Source organism: Macrobrachium nipponense, chromosome 26 (assembly GCF_015104395.2).
Source record: "Macrobrachium nipponense isolate FS-2020 chromosome 26, ASM1510439v2, whole genome shotgun sequence".
In the NCBI taxonomy this organism is placed as follows: domain Eukaryota; kingdom Metazoa; phylum Arthropoda; class Malacostraca; order Decapoda; family Palaemonidae; genus Macrobrachium; species Macrobrachium nipponense.
Genome location: NC_087215.1, coordinates 27753206 through 27771385, shown reverse-complemented (window position 1 = coordinate 27771385; position 18180 = coordinate 27753206). Strand labels below are relative to the sequence as shown.

Here is an 18180-nt window from a genome sequence, read left to right as displayed (position 1 = left end):
TAGAAAATATTGACATCTTGGCTGTTATTTTCTTCACACGACCTCTTAAATTAGAAAAAAGTTGGAAAAGTTAATGAATGTTTAGACGGATAACGGTAGAAAGTTGACAAACTTGGATAATACACATTTCCTCTAGGTTTACGAGACTTGCTCGATAAAATACGTCATAAATCTAGAGAGAAGGGGATTTAAGATAAATCTAACCAGAAAAGTAATGAGGAAGAAAAAAGTTACTAAATAATATTAGGTGGAAAAAGGCACAACCACCACAGGTTTCGTTCACTGGACGCTTAGTGGAAGACTGAAGAAAAGCAGATTAAAAATGGACAGGCTGAATAAGATTTGAAAAACAATAAAAAAAAATCTGCATAGCAAAGCAAGGTTATACATGAGTCTAAGTGTATTCCGCCGACAAAAGCATAGCATGACACTGAAACCATGTAAAGGAGTTTGGCGATTTAAACATAAATTAAGCTTTAAGAAAAATATCAGAAGTCAGACTACAGGAAGGTAGGATATGCTGTGAGTAAGACATGCCATGTGTCGATGAGATCATGGAAGAGATTGAAAACGATTATTACAGGCCCGTAACCAGAGTTTTTATTTTTTTATTTTTCTATTTTTTATGGGGGTTCGTTTTCCCCAAAACTGGACCTTTTCTTCTATAAATGTCATTGCATATATAGGTATATGCTAGATGAAATTCTTGAAAATGTTATTTTAGTTATATTAAGAAGAAAATTGGGTATGCGGTCTATTCCCTTCTACCCGATTAGATGTTATTCAAAGTACCGACTTTGGTTAACAGAATTTTACTTATAATGTTGAAATTTTGTATTGAAATTCAGTAATATTCCTTCAGTTTTATTGATTGATTCATTTATTTTGTTAATAATATCATGCATATCACTTTATTTGTTGCCTTGTAATATACTTTGACTTAGAAAAAACCAAGAATAATTTATTACTTAGTAGTACAGTTCAATGAAAAGGATAGTCACAGAAAATATGGACTTCCAGAAATTTGGCTGAGGCGGGGGTTTCGTTCGAACCATCTCCCCCCACAACCATCCCCCCACCCTAGGTAGGGGCCTGTATAGTAATGGACACCAAAGGAGTTACCAGACCAGAGTTATCTGGATGAGAACTGTGAGACTAGAGGATGGGGAAGGATTGTGGAAGCAAAAGCACAGGAAATGATGGGGGATTTCACAGAGACCGTCGTACCGCATTGCCATGCTAAAGGAAACTTAATTGGTCAGGTTTGTCATTGACGAAGTAAGAATTTTTCAATCAACGAAAAAAAAGTCACAAATATTCTGTCTCTGATATAATGTGATGCTGCAGATTATTGATTAATACTTCATAAACTGGGCAGGGGTTATACCCAAACTAAAACGTTACATCACTGAAAGATGTAATGAGTCCATCATCCGCGAGAACTTGCGAAATTACCAATATAATAATTATCATCTGAAATTATTTCTGAAAGACAAATACCCTAATTCTACAGACACAATAGTAGGTTTTATTTAGGTATCACTTTCAGACACAGTGGCAGGTTGATTTAGGTGTCGTTTTAAAGAACTACACGATAACGCATTGTCCAATGTCCTGCGTCATGATTTGAGAACCTGCACTATAAGAGCATTTAAAGCGCTTGTTCTCTGGCTGGCAAGATTTACCGTTCGGGTCGACAGATGCTACTTATTAGTATAATTACAAAATAAAGATTACAAAATTGTAAAATTGTTTATATACTGTGATTTTCTTGGCGTATGTAATCGGTGTTGAGACGCCGTAACGGAAAATTAAAAAAGAACCACCGCGCTTGTTTATTTAGGAGAATCCCTTCTCTGATTGGTCGACATCGAGAGGAGTCAACCAATTGTAATCGAGACTCGGGCTGGCGACGATTCAAAGTGTCGATAGCAAACATACATGGTTTTGTGACAAATTTTGAATATTTTACACAACTTGAACGATATTGGTTGTTAAAATCTTGTTAAACAAGGTATGTTCTTTTAGTTTTTTGTTTAGAGTTGGTGTAAGGTGTTTATCTAAAAACAGTGTAAGCGAAAATGTGTAGAGGCTCATTTCTCTCGGTTTGTTTACAGTCTGGACTCGGTAAGGTAGGAAGCATTTCTTATTTCATTTTCTAATTTATAAATTTGTTTTGATAATTGTTACATGGCAAGTCGTTCTGTGATTTGTATTTTACGATTTTCTTTAGCTATATTTTCTCGAGAAGCTTCTTTTCAGTCATTAAAAATGTCCTTTTTGTGGCATAGGGTGTAGGCGCTTATGGCCTAAGACCCAAGCTGATCAAAATACGAAAATTTTCTTTAATTTTAAAGGCTTAGAGTCTTCCCCTCGCCAATTTACTCGTGATTAACACCTTTAGACTTTTTGTTCTAACAAAAGCATGCATAGGCTGGGGTAGTTTGTGTATCCGCGGTTAGCAGTTACTACAGCTCCTAAAATGCGACTCCAAATGACAAATTGCATAGAATAAAAGTTGTTCAGCAATGCGAAATCTACCCATAAACATCGTTAGAATTACAGTATACTTATCATCGGTTATGGGTAAAATCTGATTTGGCTAGGCCCATTCCGGGTAGTCAACTCTGTCTCCTAATTAAGATGCAGACATGCACGGAAAGGCTACCCCAGATAGCTTGCTGTAAAAACGAATTACTACTTTCACAGTTAGTTTTGCCAGTCGGTAAAATAAAATTAGGAAGGCATTTGAATTTTCAAACCATTGTAAAATTGAAGGTGTAGGGTTAAATTTGTTTATCTTAGTTTTTGTAGTGATTTTGCTGCAATAGGTACTACTAACTGAACTAGGGTAATGCATCGCTGTGCGGACAGGCAGACACTGTACCACTGCGCAGACACTTTCCCAAAAAATAACTTTAGCACTTCCAGTATCCTGAATAAGACGCCAGTCATAACCCAATCAGCGTGGAAACAACAGATCGAGACCTCTGCTTTCTTCTCGAAGTAGGGTAAACAATCACAGACGATCCATCATCACGCTGGCCGGGTCTTAGGTATTCACTCTAGGGTAAAAAACCGCATGGTACAGAGGTGGACCATGTACGATCAATGTGTACAACCCCAAAAAAAGTACATTATAACGCGTCCTGACATCGGAGATGGGCATCAGATGCGACTTGTTGTTGGTGAGAAACGGAGCTAAAGACCTCTACTCTGGTGTCAGGACGCGTTATAATGTACTTTTCTTGGGGTTGTACACATTGATCGTACATGGTCCACCCCTGTACCATGCGGTTTTTTACCCTATTAGTGAAAGTATGAAACTTTTTATTCCCCGGGTGATGGTTTGAACTGAATTCATTTTTACCTTGTAATCGGTGGTTTTATCCTTACTGCCATCACAACTGAAACTCCACAGCGCTTATTTGATTGTAATTATACACATTTTGGTCTTGATTCACTCCATATTGCACTTGAACCACGTTGCTGTTCCTGGTTCCTAAGTACTCACTCCACAAACACAGTTACGAGCAGCGGACGACAACACTGAATGTGAGGTGCAAAGCTTTATTCCCTTAATTGTTTACTTTACTCATTATTTAGTTTAACTTTACTTCAAAATGTTTATTTAATTCATGTCTATTATCCCTTTTTTGCAACCAAATTAATCCTGAAAAATTACAAATATTTCGGATGTATACTTACGAGCAGACGACGCAAGGAAAAATTACTCATCGTTGCCAATCTAGTGGAGCGTCACGCATACGTCAATGCATTTACAAACTGTTTCCATGAATTCTAGTTGTCATAATAATGCAGTAATGATAAAATTGCTGTAATATGTATATATACTACAAATAGATATGCTAATTTCACTTATTTCCCCGGTTTTGTGTAAGTCTTATACCCAGTTTGGAGGGTAAACACATACCAATTGACAACACTGATAATCAATTGAAGAGCACAAAACGCCGCAAAGAATGCTGTAGTCCCCTTGAATAAGTACAGATAAGTGCTGGTAAGAGTTCAGGTGTACGATTGTTGTGATGAAAGTGCCCCAGCGTCTATGGGTACAAGTGGTGTAGAGATTTAGCACAGGAAATGGGGAGATTATTGACACAAGCGACTCCGCAAACATCGAGTTGTAAGTAAAAAAATTTTGAAAGCGTTTTGGTGAAGTTTGCACTGCGTTGGCCACCCTTTTCATCACCCTCTGTTTAAATCTTAAAATATGGCCTTAATTTCTAAATTTGGAGAAAATCCTTACTTCGAAAGGAGAGTAGAGGTCTTTAGCTCCTTCTCTCACCAACAACAACTCGTGACTGATGACCATCTCCGTTGTCAGGAGATGACTTTTTTGGAGGGTGGCCAGCCGTGATAGTCGGTGAGTTGGTCCAGTCCATGCGGTGTTTTCTTTCAAGTCACTAATTAATGCCATAATTTCCAGTCAAACAAAAGTTAATGAAAGTCTAGTCATGCACGGTGCAAACTTAAATCCATGACGCTTTCGAAATTTTACCTAGCTACAGCTACTTTGTAGAAAACATTGAAAGAATCTGTCAGTTTAGAAAAGGAGGTCCATTCAGATCTCCCAGTGATCATAATGATTCATAACAATTTTAAGTTTGAAGAACTGAAAATGAATGACTCCAAAAAATAATGAGAAAAGTAAAAAAACAACTCTGAAAATGCCCCGTTTCCCATAATTGACTTAAAAGAGGTAAAAAAACTGTGATCAGTTGCAGGAGCTATATTTGGATATTGTCAAAATGATTTTTGAAGTGGATATTGTCACCGCGCGGTGAAAATAATTTCAGCTCCACTTATTCTCACCGCACGCTCTTTTCAACGTTTGGCCAACAGTTGTCACCATTTTCACTTCACTTTTAGCTGTACTGCTTAACTCTCAGGGGAGTGCTATAGCTAGGCATTGATGGGAAAATGACCATAGGATGGATTTTAAAAACAGGCTTATATACAAAAGCAATAAAATCAGTCATTGGAGGGTAGTAGAAGGAGCACTCCTCAGAGATTAAAGTAATAGAAGGAAACAAAGGTTTTACCTCGGAAGATCCCATAAGCTGAGCTTTGATATTAAAAGAAGCTAAGATTGACCCTGCTGACCTGGAGATTAGGTTTTCTGCCCAACTCACTTTTGGTGACCACTCCCTCACCACAAGGGTTAATCCCATTGACCATCAGCTCAAGATATTGGAGCGACAAGAGCGGATTAGCAACTCTCAAGGAAACCAAAACAGCCATCACATAAATGACAGGTCAACAAGAAGAATTTCCAGAAGACTGCTGACAACCTACACAAATCTTGAAAATGGGCCATTGATAGGGCCTGAAAGTACTCGAGTTTGGAGTAAAATTAAATGTAAATATTTAGAAGTAACACGATTTGCACTGATTTTGTGGGTTTCTTTTTCATTCATCAGAAGAAAACTGAAAGAAGTTTTTGTTTGGTTCAATATTATCATTGTTAATGTTTCATCTCAGATCACTGTAAAAATATTTATAAAGTGTGGGCAACACTCAATATTCTACTCTCAACCCAGCCAGTTTAAGTGCCTGTGAACACACTCTCTCTCTCTCTCTCTCTCTCTCTCTCTCTCTCTCTCTCTCTCTCTCTCTCTCTCTCTCTCTCTCTCTCTCTCTCTCTCTCTCTCTCTCTCAGACAAGTGAAAAATTAATTTTTTATGCATGTATGTTTTGTTCAGTATAGTTTTATAGATAAACATGGTGTTACTTTGTAATTCATTCTTTTCATGCTATAATTACATATGAATTTTTGCATTTCAAAAAACCAGACTGGAAAATAGAAATTAATTAGGGAATATTTCAGATACTGTACAATTTGCTTTATCCTAAAATATTTTACAATACAATCATATTATATTTTAAATACATCTTACATTACCCTTAAAAGACAGACAGAGAGAGAGAGAGAGAGAGAGAGAGAGAGAGAGAGAGAGAGAGAGAGAGAGAGAGAGAGAATCATACTCTGAAGCTCATTTTGGAGCACACCTATCATTCCAGGGTGGGCCCCAGAATGAGCTTAAGTTTATGATTTGTATTAAATGTTTATTTAATTTATATTACTGTCAATATTTTATAGATACTTTGTTCTGTTTGGAGAGAGAGAGAGAGTATCTTAAACTTGTTCATCAAATTCTGGGGCCCACCTAATGTTTACAATTTGTATCACAGATATATTTAATTTGTATTAAACAGATATTTTTCTGTTTACATTAATAACAGTTGAAAATTATTACATCATTTATCATAGAAATGCATTTAGTCATGAAATAAAATTAAAATATTTAAGTAATATTTCTATGAAAAATACTGTGAATTGGCGAATATTCTGCAAATAATGGGTATATACATTCCACAGGAAAATCTGTGAATTGGCGATTCTGCGAATTCGGGATTGCGAATAGGCAGCGGTCGACTATGTTAATAATATTGGCCATGTATTCACAATAATTATCCACGGAAACTGGAGTAGTATAGCAGAAATATTGGCTATTACCGAAAGGTATACAGAAATAGCTAAATAACTTAATTGTTGGGCTTAATAGGGGAGATTATGCAGAAATGCAAATTAAGTGCTTGAGTGGGGTGACTATACAATACTAACTTCTATTCTGTAAGTTTACAGGAAAGATAACTGTTTTGGAAGTCCTGTTTTCATGGCAGGTGGGGTCCATTTATTTTTTCATTAGTGTCTAGTTTTCTTGGAAACTTGTTATGTAATGTTTTGGGGCATTTTAAGAGTTCAGTGTAAGATTTGTTTATTACATAAGGTTTGGGACAAGTTTACTTGAGTTACACAATGTTATAATAATGGTTATCATACAAAGCTTTTGGAAGAAATATGGTTGCTTCTAAAGACCTTTTCAAGAAAGGAATATGACTGATACAAGAAAATCCAGCCTAACCTAATTTTGAGAGGACATCTAACTGTATCATCACTTAATTACATATGCAACTAATGATTTAATGTACTTGAGTGTTGAACTAATTGGCAAGGTAGGTTATCCCTTTGAGACTCAACAAAGCCTGTTGGCATGTTGGTAAAGCCAGCCATGCCATAGTGAATTCATGTGCTTGCAAATGTGCTACATATACTATAGTCTGTTAAAGGCGCTGAATGACCATTATAGGTCCCAGTGCTTGGGCTTGTCCCTAAATTTCATAATCCATCCATCCATCCAAGACGAAATACTAACCTTATTTCCCTATGAAAATGAGAGAGCCAATTTCTGCCACAGTTGGATGAGAAAAATGTACTAATCATTAAGAGCAACGGACTGTTTTAAATATCATCCATGTCTCCCTTGTCCATATTATACTGTACAGTATTTGTTTTGTTGACCTAACACTTGGCATTGCTAGAAGCTTCATGTACCAGGTTTAATGCTGAAAGCTTTATTTAACATGACCCATATAGTTGTAGATTATGTAGTCATCCAGAGTTAATGGTTGGGTATTCATTTATTTTTTACTTTTTGTATTTAGTGTTCTTAGTATTAAAAAATAATTGCAGTTTTTTAAAATTTAAGGTCTGTTTTTGCATTAAGTGAACTAAGTTTTTTCATTTGCTAGGAAATTAGATGTATAGTACATTAGTACTTTAAGAAAATGCAGACTTTTTCCATTTGCTTTCATAGCAAAAATTCATAGCATTGATAAATTACCAAACACTAATCACTGAATTTTCTTTTTTTTTATTTTGTACAGCATTGAGATGTCATCTCGGGCAAGCACCAGAAGCTTGATGGCCAAGTCACAGAATACCAAAAGTGTTCTTGGCCTCAAGAAAGTTCCAAATGAGAACCTCAACCGTCCCCCATTGTCCAGAAAACCCAGTACTACAAATCTCCTCCGAGACACAACCAACAAAGTTTTAGGGCTGAAAAGGAAGGCCGAGACTTCTAATGATGAAAATAAGGTTACCAAGAAAAGATCTGCTTTTGGTGACCTCACAAATGTAAGTTATTTTGTAGATTCCCCTTCTTTGCATTTATATATATGTCAAGAGATAGAAAATATTTTGTTACAAGTGATGATAAAATATTTCTATGGTGATAGACATTGCTTTGGCCAGGATTTTTTTCTCTTAGAGTGAGGAATAACAAACAAATAGGGAGTGAACCCCCAAGAAAGGTGAGATAGGATGACAATCTAAATACTATAGTATTTTCTTTGGTTGAAGGTATTTAAGTTACTTTTGGTACATCATTCTTATATTTACAGGCTTTTGATAAGAACAAAGAAGCCAAGAAACCTCTAGCTCAAAAAGAGAGAGTCTTGAGGAATGTCACCAACAATGTTCTAAAGGCAAAGACTTCTAAACCTGTGTCCAGAGCTCCCTCATTTGGAAAGACAAAGCCAAAAACAGCAACCAGAGAAGAAAAGGCTGAAACGTCCAAAAGTGAGGAAGTCAAGGATATTTCGTTTTGTGAGAGCCTCCTCAGCTCTCAGGAGCCCGTGCTGTCATCGCAGGAGTCAACAAAGACAGATGCAGATGCCAACAAAACAGATCTTGATGATTCTGCTGCTTACATAACTGCTTCTGAAGGAAGGTACAGCACTAAAAGAGCACCAAAACGGCACAGAGCATTGGAATGTGGTAGTCCGTAAGTTTAATGATGCTTGCTGCTTTAGTAAGAGGATTTATCAACTTTTTCACATACAGAAATGTGGAAAGCTTCATTCATAATGGATTTTGGGGTGGAATAAGTTTGTGGTGTTTATTTATTTATTTATTTATTTATTTATTTAATTAAATGTGGATATATATGCCATATAGTTTTGAGATTTCAATTTGTCGGGTATTTCTTCTAATGACATTTTGTAAGATTTTTAGAAGAGCTCTCTTTGGGATTTTATTCTACTTGTTTTTTGCGTGTGCATGATATTGTGATAATACAGTATTTGCTAACCGTTACAGTTGAAATTTGGATTATTGCATTCATTTTTCAGTCTCCCGAATAGAGTTTGCTTTGATCATTATGCTAACTAATCTTGTGCTTAGATTTTTCCTGAATGTAGTACAGTACAGTGGACCCCCTGTATTCACAGGGGATGCGTTCTAGACCCCTGGCGAATAGCTAGAATCCACAAAACTTAGAACCCATACGAAAACACTACTAACTGCCTAATTTTTTTTAGTTCAAACTCAAGAAAAACCCACTAAAAATGCTTATACCTGCTATTTATAATAGTTTTATCACAAAAAGTGCATTTGATTATGAAATTGATATGAAAATAACAGTAATTTTTGGATATTTTTCCTAGTAAAGTACTGCAAATATGCGAATTTCCAGCTAATATTGGATAAATAAGGTCCATAGGGAAATCCACGATTATGTGAGTCCGCGAATCTTAACACGAATACAGGGAGTCTAATGTACTTATATTACTCGGACATACAGCTTTTTCCTTATGGTGTTTGTGTGTGGGAGTAATTGACTTGTTGACAAATACTACTGAGAGTAATATTGTTGTGATCTTCTATGAGCAATAACAGTGTTTAGCGAGTGAATTTGCAATTTTTGGATGTGCTGCTCTTCACATCTTCATGCTAGGAAAAGCATTGTATTTGCAATGTGATCAGTTATGTTGAAATTGCAGTTATGTCTAGAAACTTCACTAAAAAAATTGTTTAAAAGTTGATATATCCCTTAACATCCCTTAGTTAATGCTTTCATTTAGCTTTTCTTTGCTTACAGCTTAGCTTCCCTTATTTTAAGAATGATTTGAGACTTCTCCATTTCAGTTTTACCTTGTTCTTGTCATACGAAATATGCACGAATTACTTTGCTTGCAATGGTATATTAATTTTTTCATGGATACCCTCTGTAGAATATCTTTGCATTTCTACAACTGAGAATTTTATGTGAAATTTATCCTGAGGTGGAGCTGTTTAGTTTCAAATACAGTAGAATTGCTTTGTCTTTTCAGTAATTGTGCTTGCTTGAATGGCTTCTGCTCTTGTACCCCAGTGCCTGACTGATTACTTATATGCATACATAAATGAAAAAGATGGTACTTGCCATTTGTTATTGAACAAATTGTGGTTGGAATTAAAAAGGATAAATGGAGAATCTGTCTCATGTAGTTCACTTAAGACTTTGAGTTTATTGATAGTTTTTATTCATGAATTGTAATTGTTTTGATTACAATGCATTTACTTTGACAAATGCTACTTAAGTTGTTACCATCATTATTAAAATAAGTTTTTGTAGATAAAATAGCAGGTCCAGATATGTGCTTTGGCTTAAGTTGATGTATTGTACTTTGTTGATATTGATTTTAACTGCATTGCATGTGTCAATTTGGATTTTAAATGCTTTGCTTGCTTAATTTTACTGATAAAACCCTTGGGGATCAAGAATGAGATTGATGACAGTATGTGGTTTACATCGGTTATAGATTTTTGCATGTTAAAATATTAATATTCTTTTATGATTACCATCAGCTGTATAGTATGATTTCACTATGTAATATCAGACCACAAAATGTAATGTTTCCTTTATTGGTTTATATTTTATTTCTTCCATGTGTGGGGCTGCTTACATTGTTCCTGGGATGGTACACCACTCAAGGTACTTTGCAGCTACCCTTCAGTTCCCAATTGCATTACTTGCTCCCTTTTACTTTTCATTTTTTGGTTCCTTTTTCACTTAACTTCTACCTTAACTTTGGTTAGCTCCAGATTTCAGTTTTCATACGAGAACAAATCCTTCGGACAAGTCAAATGTCATTTCTTGGTGTCTTTCTGATACTTTGTAGTAACTAAGTATATCTTCTTTTCCAGTCCCGTTCCCTTAAAGCTGCAGGTTGAGCTTCAGGTGCGACAGCAGCCACAGTTGCCAGAAGGCGTTGACGATTATGACAGGGAAATGGAGAATGACTTGTATGCTGTTGCAACATATGCACAAGATATTTTCAAATACTACAAAGAGAGGGAGGTGAGCTATGTTTAATTTCATTTTGCTGGGTTTTATTAAGACCAGATTACTGTTTAACTTCTAGAAGTGGAAAACCTTGCAGCCTTAGCATTTGTGAACTCAGTACATAATTGTATGCAGTGTAAGTAGAGGTTCTGGTGCACTGTGAATTAGTAGGAAGGGTTTGACTGAGCTTTTAAATGAGCACTTGGAAGTATTTTGGCCATAACTGAAGCCCAGTAGAAAAGAAAAAAAAACTCACATTATGTGATGTGCAGGAAGTTTTGTAATGTTAAGAAACATTTACTGACTAGATACGCTTTAACATGCAAAAATTGTACTTGAAAGGATTTGAACAGGTTTGTTAAAACAATTACCGGTATTTGTTTGCATGGAAACTGCATAATCAGTCATCCTCCCAACACCAGTTAACTACCTAGTTACCAAGTTTCAATGACTGAGCCTTTAGGCATGTATAGAACTATCCCTTGACTACAAAGCATATTTTTTTGTACCACAGTTTCTTTATAAGCACAAATAACAGTTTGGTTCATGTGTTATTGATAAAAGCATGACAGGTATGCTCTGGGATGATGTCAGGTTATTGTGGTCTCCCACTGATTAGGGAGGTTACTTAGATGAATGGGGTTCTCCTGTAAAAGGAAACAAGAAGGGTTTGAAATCCAGTTGCACCCTTTCTTTCTTCCATTTACATGGAAACAAGAATGGGGCAACTGGATTTCAACCATAGACACAACCGTCTCCTGTAAATGGAAACAAATAGACTTGCCTTGTATAGATGGAATCAGGAATGAGAAAAAGATAGTAATCTCTTTCCCAAAGAGAATGAAATGAAAGGAGGGGAAGTGGAGTTCAACTACGAAGAGAACAACAGACTTGCCTCCTGCAGATAGAAACAAGAAAGGGGAAACTGGGATTTTATTCTCATAAAGCAACAGGACTTGTTTTGTCCTGTAGTGCAAACAAGAAGGGAAATTTGTATTTCGACCCCAAAGAGAAATAAACTTGCTTTCTGTAGATGGAAACATGAAGAGGAAAGTGGATTTCAACCCTAAAGAGAGCATTAGATTTTCCTTTTGTTGATGGAAACAAGAAAGGGAAATGTAGATTTCATCCCCACAGCAACAGACTTCCTCCTGTAAATGGAAATAAGGAGGAAGTGTGGATTTTAACCCCAAAGTGAAATAGAATAGATGGCCTATGATGGGAACAAATACTATTGCGGGTAGTGGATTTCAAATCCAAAGACGACCTGTAAATGGGAAAGTAAGGAATTCAGCCCCAAAGAGCAATCTACTTGCCTCCTGTAGATGGTCACAGGAATGAGGAAAAGTGTGCTAAAGTCCTTCAGAGATCAGATGACTTAGTTTTGTTTAGGATGGTAAATACCTAACAGGAGTGAGGAACCAGTGAATTTATTAGGCTTAGTAGTTTACAGATGTTTAGATCATAGATAAAAATCTGTTATGTATATGGAGGTCAATTATATGTGACATTTGCTTACAAAATTTTTTTCTCTGTTACAGGGTAAATTCACAATATCCAAATACATAGATACTCAGCCTGAAGTGTCCAAAAGCATGAGATCTATACTTGTTGACTGGATGGTTGAAGTTCAGGTAATTGTGTGGCATCTTTGCTTTGAATATATTTGAATTATGAGTCTGCCTGGTATGTTACCAAATATTCATGATTAGTTACCTTCATTAAGTATTTTAGATAATTAGTAAATTTGCAAATACACTAGTGACAAGTGACATTCCCATAACATTAAACTTAAACACTTAGGAAATTTCACTTTTAAACAATTTCTTTAGAGATTCCATTGTAATTGTTTAAGTACAAAAATTTATATTGCTAGTGTATATTTTTGTCTTGATATCCTCTTGTTGGAGAGCTAAACTTTATAATCTTTCAGGAATCATTTGAGCTGAACCATGAGACCTTATATTTAGCTGTGAAAATAGTTGATCTATACTTATCAAGATATATCATCAAACGTGATCAACTTCAGCTACTGGGCTCAACTGCCTTGTTTATTGCTTGTAAATTTGATGTAAGTACTATAAGATTGTCATGTTATATCATATGATACAGTTTTTCATATTTTATGAAACAAGCAAAAAGTACTATGCTGCAAACTGTTGGCATGGTAATTCATATTGTCATATTAACAGGAAAGAACTCCGCCGTATGCCGACGACTTTCTTTATATATGTGATGATGCCTATAAGAGAAAAGAACTACTTTCCATGGAGATCAAAGTACTGAAGGTTGTTGGATATGATTTGGGCATCCCTCTCTCCTACAGATTTCTCCGAAGATATGCCAGGGTTAGTATATATTAAGTGAATAAATTCTATATCCACTTCTTGTAATAAACATCCAAATAACAAGAATCTTGTTCTTGTTTATTTTTTCTTTCTTAGCTGACTAGTTTCTTTATCTGTTATTGCTTTATAAATCTTATGGGGACACCATATGAGATGAGAAATGACTTCAGTTTTGCTATAATAATTCTGCAACATGGAAAGTATAGTGGGATTTACGAAAGGCTTTCTTTGAACTGAATATACCTATGAAAAAGGTGGACTTTCCCCGATATATTAGGATATACTCTCTGATCTCGTGAATGTTTTTCTATGCAAATTATGATTTAATTTGTACATGTATGTATATATGTATGAGAAAATTATTTTCTTATTCTTGAGAGCAAGTGTATAAAATCATGGAAATAACTTTTTTTAATGCAATACAGATAATGGCATAGTAGGTTGTCACTAGATTTTGAGAGAATTATAAAAATTTCAGCTGGTTAAAGGTAAAACTAATGTTATTAGTATGTTGAATAACCAGCCAGAGAAGAGCCTTTATTAGGCTCAGAGTCTGGATAAAATAATTCTTTATAATATATAAAATTTAACTCGTAAACTGACTCATCTTCAAATATTACATTGTGTAAAGTTGAATAGTCATATTCTTAATAAGGTCTAGAATAATATTTATTCATTTATGTTGTTTGTTTTTTGCCATGTTCCTCAATACAATAACAGTTAAAACTGATATGCATGAAAATGGCATGAAAGTTTGCTCTTTAATAAATATTTCTCATGTGGTGAGCAAGTATTACCTTGTACCAGGGCACTTTAAGGCTTTCCTATGGAAGGTTGCATAAACCAAAAACAAAGCATTAGTACTGAACGAGTGAGCTGCATGTTCTAATATTTCTAATTACCTTGTTTATTGTAAAAATTAAAGACATTAATTAAAATATATTTCTCTCTTCTAATGCATATCAACTTTCAAGCCCTTATCTTTGTTTGTTTGTTTGTTAGTTTGTTTTTGTTTTGTTTTTTTCTTCTCTAACAGTATCTTCAATTACTGTATATACCTATTTATCTTATAATACATTCAACAAAGAAATAGGATTATCTATGCCCTTGTGTTCCAGTGCGCTAAAGTAAGCATGGAAGATTTAACGCTAACACGTTTCATTTTGGAAATGAGCCTAATGGACTACGACTTGATAGACGCCTCTGATTCAGCCTTAGCTGCAGCTGCTCTTTTCTTTACAAGGATTATCAGAGGTGATCCAACATGGTCTCCAACACTTCAGTATTATTCAGGTACTGTACAGCAAATTTTTTTTACTTTTAATTTTGCTGAGAATTTTTTATTTTCAACATACTGGAAATCATAGAAGCAGTTATGTATTATTGTTATACTCAGAAGGAACTCTGTGTTGCATCCTTAAGGATTTTTATCATTTTATCAGAAAAAGATGTATGCACATAATTCTTTTAATTTAGTCTGAAGGATGATAAGTGGCTTAGGTTTTGATTTCTTTATTTTAGGGTACTCTATGGAGGATTTGTACCACCTAGTGCATCACCTCCACAATATGATTTTGCAGCCACCTAAAGACCACCTTAAAACCATCAGGAACAAGTATTCTCACAAGTAAGTGCTTTTCTTTGTCAAATAACTTTGTTAAGCTTCTTTAAAAAAAACAGGTCAGTTTCTAAGATAATCCCTTTTTATATCATGACTATATATGCTTGAATCCCTTTTTATATCATGACTATATGTGCTTGCTGGCTTTCGGATATCAAGCCCAATATTCAGCTGTATAAGGGTAGTACCACTGTATGCAACACTGACAAAGAAAGTGGAAGATTTTGAAAAGCTGTGACTAGAGTGCTAAGAATTGTGGCCAGTATGTGATGGGAAATTCATATATGAATGAGGAAGTGACCTAGAGACATGGTGTCCAGTGGTTGGAAAATAGGCTGAAATCTTAAATAATATAATTATTAGTCAGGGAATAATGCAATTATTAGTCAGAAGATGAAACCTGTTCATATGGAACTAGCTCAAGAGGCCATTATCGTGAAATTCAAGTTTACGAAGAATATGATATTCTTCAGGAAGAAATACGAGAAGGTGAAGGGAAATACAGAAAGAAAAAGAAAAAATAAATTAATACATACAAAGATATTAAAATGCAAGGAGAATACTATTAGGAACAGTTGGTTATATATAAAAGTAGTACGATGACCTGTAGAAACATCTAGGAAATTGTGCAAAAAAAGATAACTCAAAAAGAGAGGTGAATTGGAGAGAACTTGTCTTACAGTAACCCTACAGGGAAAAAGAACTTATGTAAAGAGATTTAGGACAATGATGAATAAAGAGAGACCCATGTTGCAAAAGGTTCTGCTGTACTATGTGTATATAGTTTTATGTTTTAGTGATGCCACCCACTGACAATGTGCCTTGTACTTTTGTCTCTCCCATCTAATCTCTTTTCTTATCTGTTTGGACTCCCTAATGCTATAATAATTAGTTTCCAAGTTGATTAGCCTTGTATTTTCCAATTCTCATCCCCCCTAAGAATTAATCCTTTAGGCTGGCCCACGTAAGCTCAGAAATGCAATTTGACTGTATGTTTAAACTTAGTTTATATTTAGTATTCAAGTGCTTTGGGTAGGTCTGAGTTATAGAGTACTGTGTACAGTATATAGCTATAGGATTATGTTAAAGTGGGAAGAGACCACATACAACATAAAAGTCAACAGCAGAAAAGAAAATTGTGCCAAAAGGGCAAAGCAAGAACTTTCTAGCACTGTTTACAGTGTAGTACTACACAAAGTATATTGTTAACAGGTAATCACGCAAGGGAGATAGCTGAAATAATTACAGTATACTTAAGGAGAGTATTTTCCAAGACTTGATACATTCACTGCTCTTTGGTCCTAGGCATTATTATTATGTCACTGTAATAACAAATGCCCTAATTATACCACTTAATTAATGAAAACTTAAAGAAACTAGTTTCATGGTTGATGTGCTTTGCTCTTGCTTATTCTATCTATCTTTTCAAGTGATATATTTTCTGAAACAACTTTATTTTTCTTTCTTTCAGAGTATTCTTTGAGGTCGCCCTAATTCCTATACCAGAGAATCTAAATATCTGATTTGCTTGTATGTGGGGAGTCTGAAGGAGTTGGTGACAGAAATCAAATGTACAAACCTAGTTTATTAGATGTGAATGATATTTTTGTGAGTGTATTTGTACCGATGCAGGACAAAGTGAAATTTTAAATTTACTAGTTTGATTTTCTACATTCTCATTGTAATGTGCTTGTAGAAATTGCTCCTCTTTCTGATTTATGTTGGACTGCATTGTATGAGGTAAGTGTAGTGTGAGATATTTTTGAAGATTTTTTGTATCAATCTTTGGTACTTAAGAAATTTTTAAGTGTTCATGATGCCATTGAATGTTCAGTTGTAGATACTCTGTAAATAGAGATAGAACTTTTATGTATTTTGTCTTAGGTACCCTTTCATGAGTTATATACAATGTACAGTATGATGATGTTTTTAGTATTATAGAATGACTAAGAGAAGCCTGAAACTTGACTAAAAGATAATGTCTTGTATTTCATAGTTTACTCAATGGTGTCAATACTCTTCCAAAGTTATACACTCTTACAACATGACAGTATTTATGCATTGGCTTTATTTTTATCGTCTCGGGAGATGACTTCTCTACTCAAAGGGATAGTGCTAATTGCAAACAAAACCATTTACATAGAGTTATCTCAACACAGACAGAATTTATGGTATATTTCATCAATTACAAGCTGCTTAGGCAGTTTAGTTTGTCTTTATATCATCCTTATAGTTTGTACAAATTTAATTCAAATGTAAAAGATGCATTTTTATTCTGCTAAATTTGACTACAGATTTACTTCAAAAAGACTTGTGGTTATCATGGGGTTATCATTCTGACAAAGTAATTAGTTGTAAAACCACTGCAATAAATTGGGTTATTGCTGGCCGTACACTCAGAAATATTAAACCATAGGAACTGAAAGATATCGGCTGAATTTCAGAAATATTAAACCATAGGAACTGAAAGATATCTGCTGAATTTCAAATGCTATCTACAAATAGAACAACTACTGTAGTTGCTATACTCCATCTACAACAGGATTATGACAAAGACTGTAGCATACTTGTTTTTCTTATTAGTCAACATGTCTTAAAATTTCAAATGAGTATATTTGTTGCATAATTTCATTGTGGGATTAACTATTTTACAGAAAATTTGTTGCCATAAATTTAAATAAATTTTGGTTTTGTCTCATAGTTAGTCTGTATGAATCAAAATGAGCAGAATTTGTTAATGACCACCTTGATGTATTCTGGCTTAAGTATTGTATTACTATCTGATCTTGTTATATAACTCCAGGAAACTGCTGTGAAAACTGAGAGTAAGCATCCTTAGCGTATTGCATTACTGTTTCATCCACATTAAAATCTAGCTTAGATGTAGCATTATTTATTTACGTTTTTACCATTTTGAAATTAATAAAAAATGGTAATGCCCCATGAAGGCTGATGTTCATTAGTGGTGAAGCAGTTCAGTTTAAAAGTAGATTTTTCATGAATTTTCAACAGCTGACTGATGTCAGTTGCACAAGATTTCTACTTTTTTATGAAGCTTAAATTAGATGTAATTTGTAAATGTTTTAAGCTACACATAAACTTTGTTGAGAAACACTAATTAGAGTATCATTTTCCTTACAATTCCTATATAAATCTTGTCAATTTTGTCCAATAAAATGGTAAAGATGAACTACAATGATAACTAGTAATACATATAAGCTTGTAATGACACGGTAAG

General features: G+C 34.7%; 1 protein-coding gene across 2 annotated transcripts; it reads left to right on the top strand.

Annotated features, from left to right (window-relative positions):
- Nucleotides 1-1858: 1858 nt before the first annotated feature.
- LOC135200095 (G2/mitotic-specific cyclin-B3-like) lies at nt 1859-18060 on the top strand. 2 transcript variants are annotated; one of them, XM_064228416.1, is made up of 10 exons: nt 1859-2014; nt 7753-8002; nt 8269-8597; nt 10835-10988; nt 12515-12607; nt 12907-13044; nt 13166-13321; nt 14440-14614; nt 14843-14948; nt 16414-18060. In XM_064228416.1, the coding sequence occupies exons 2-10, from the start codon at nt 7760-7762 to the stop codon at nt 16463-16465; spliced, it is 1446 nt and encodes a 481-aa protein (XP_064084486.1). In that variant the 5' UTR covers nt 1859-2014; nt 7753-7759; the 3' UTR covers nt 16466-18060. The 2 variants fall into 2 exon arrangements, with proteins under 2 accessions (XP_064084486.1, XP_064084485.1); XM_064228415.1 differs by having other exon boundaries at nt 8269-8651.
- Nucleotides 18061-18180: the final 120 nt, after the last annotated feature.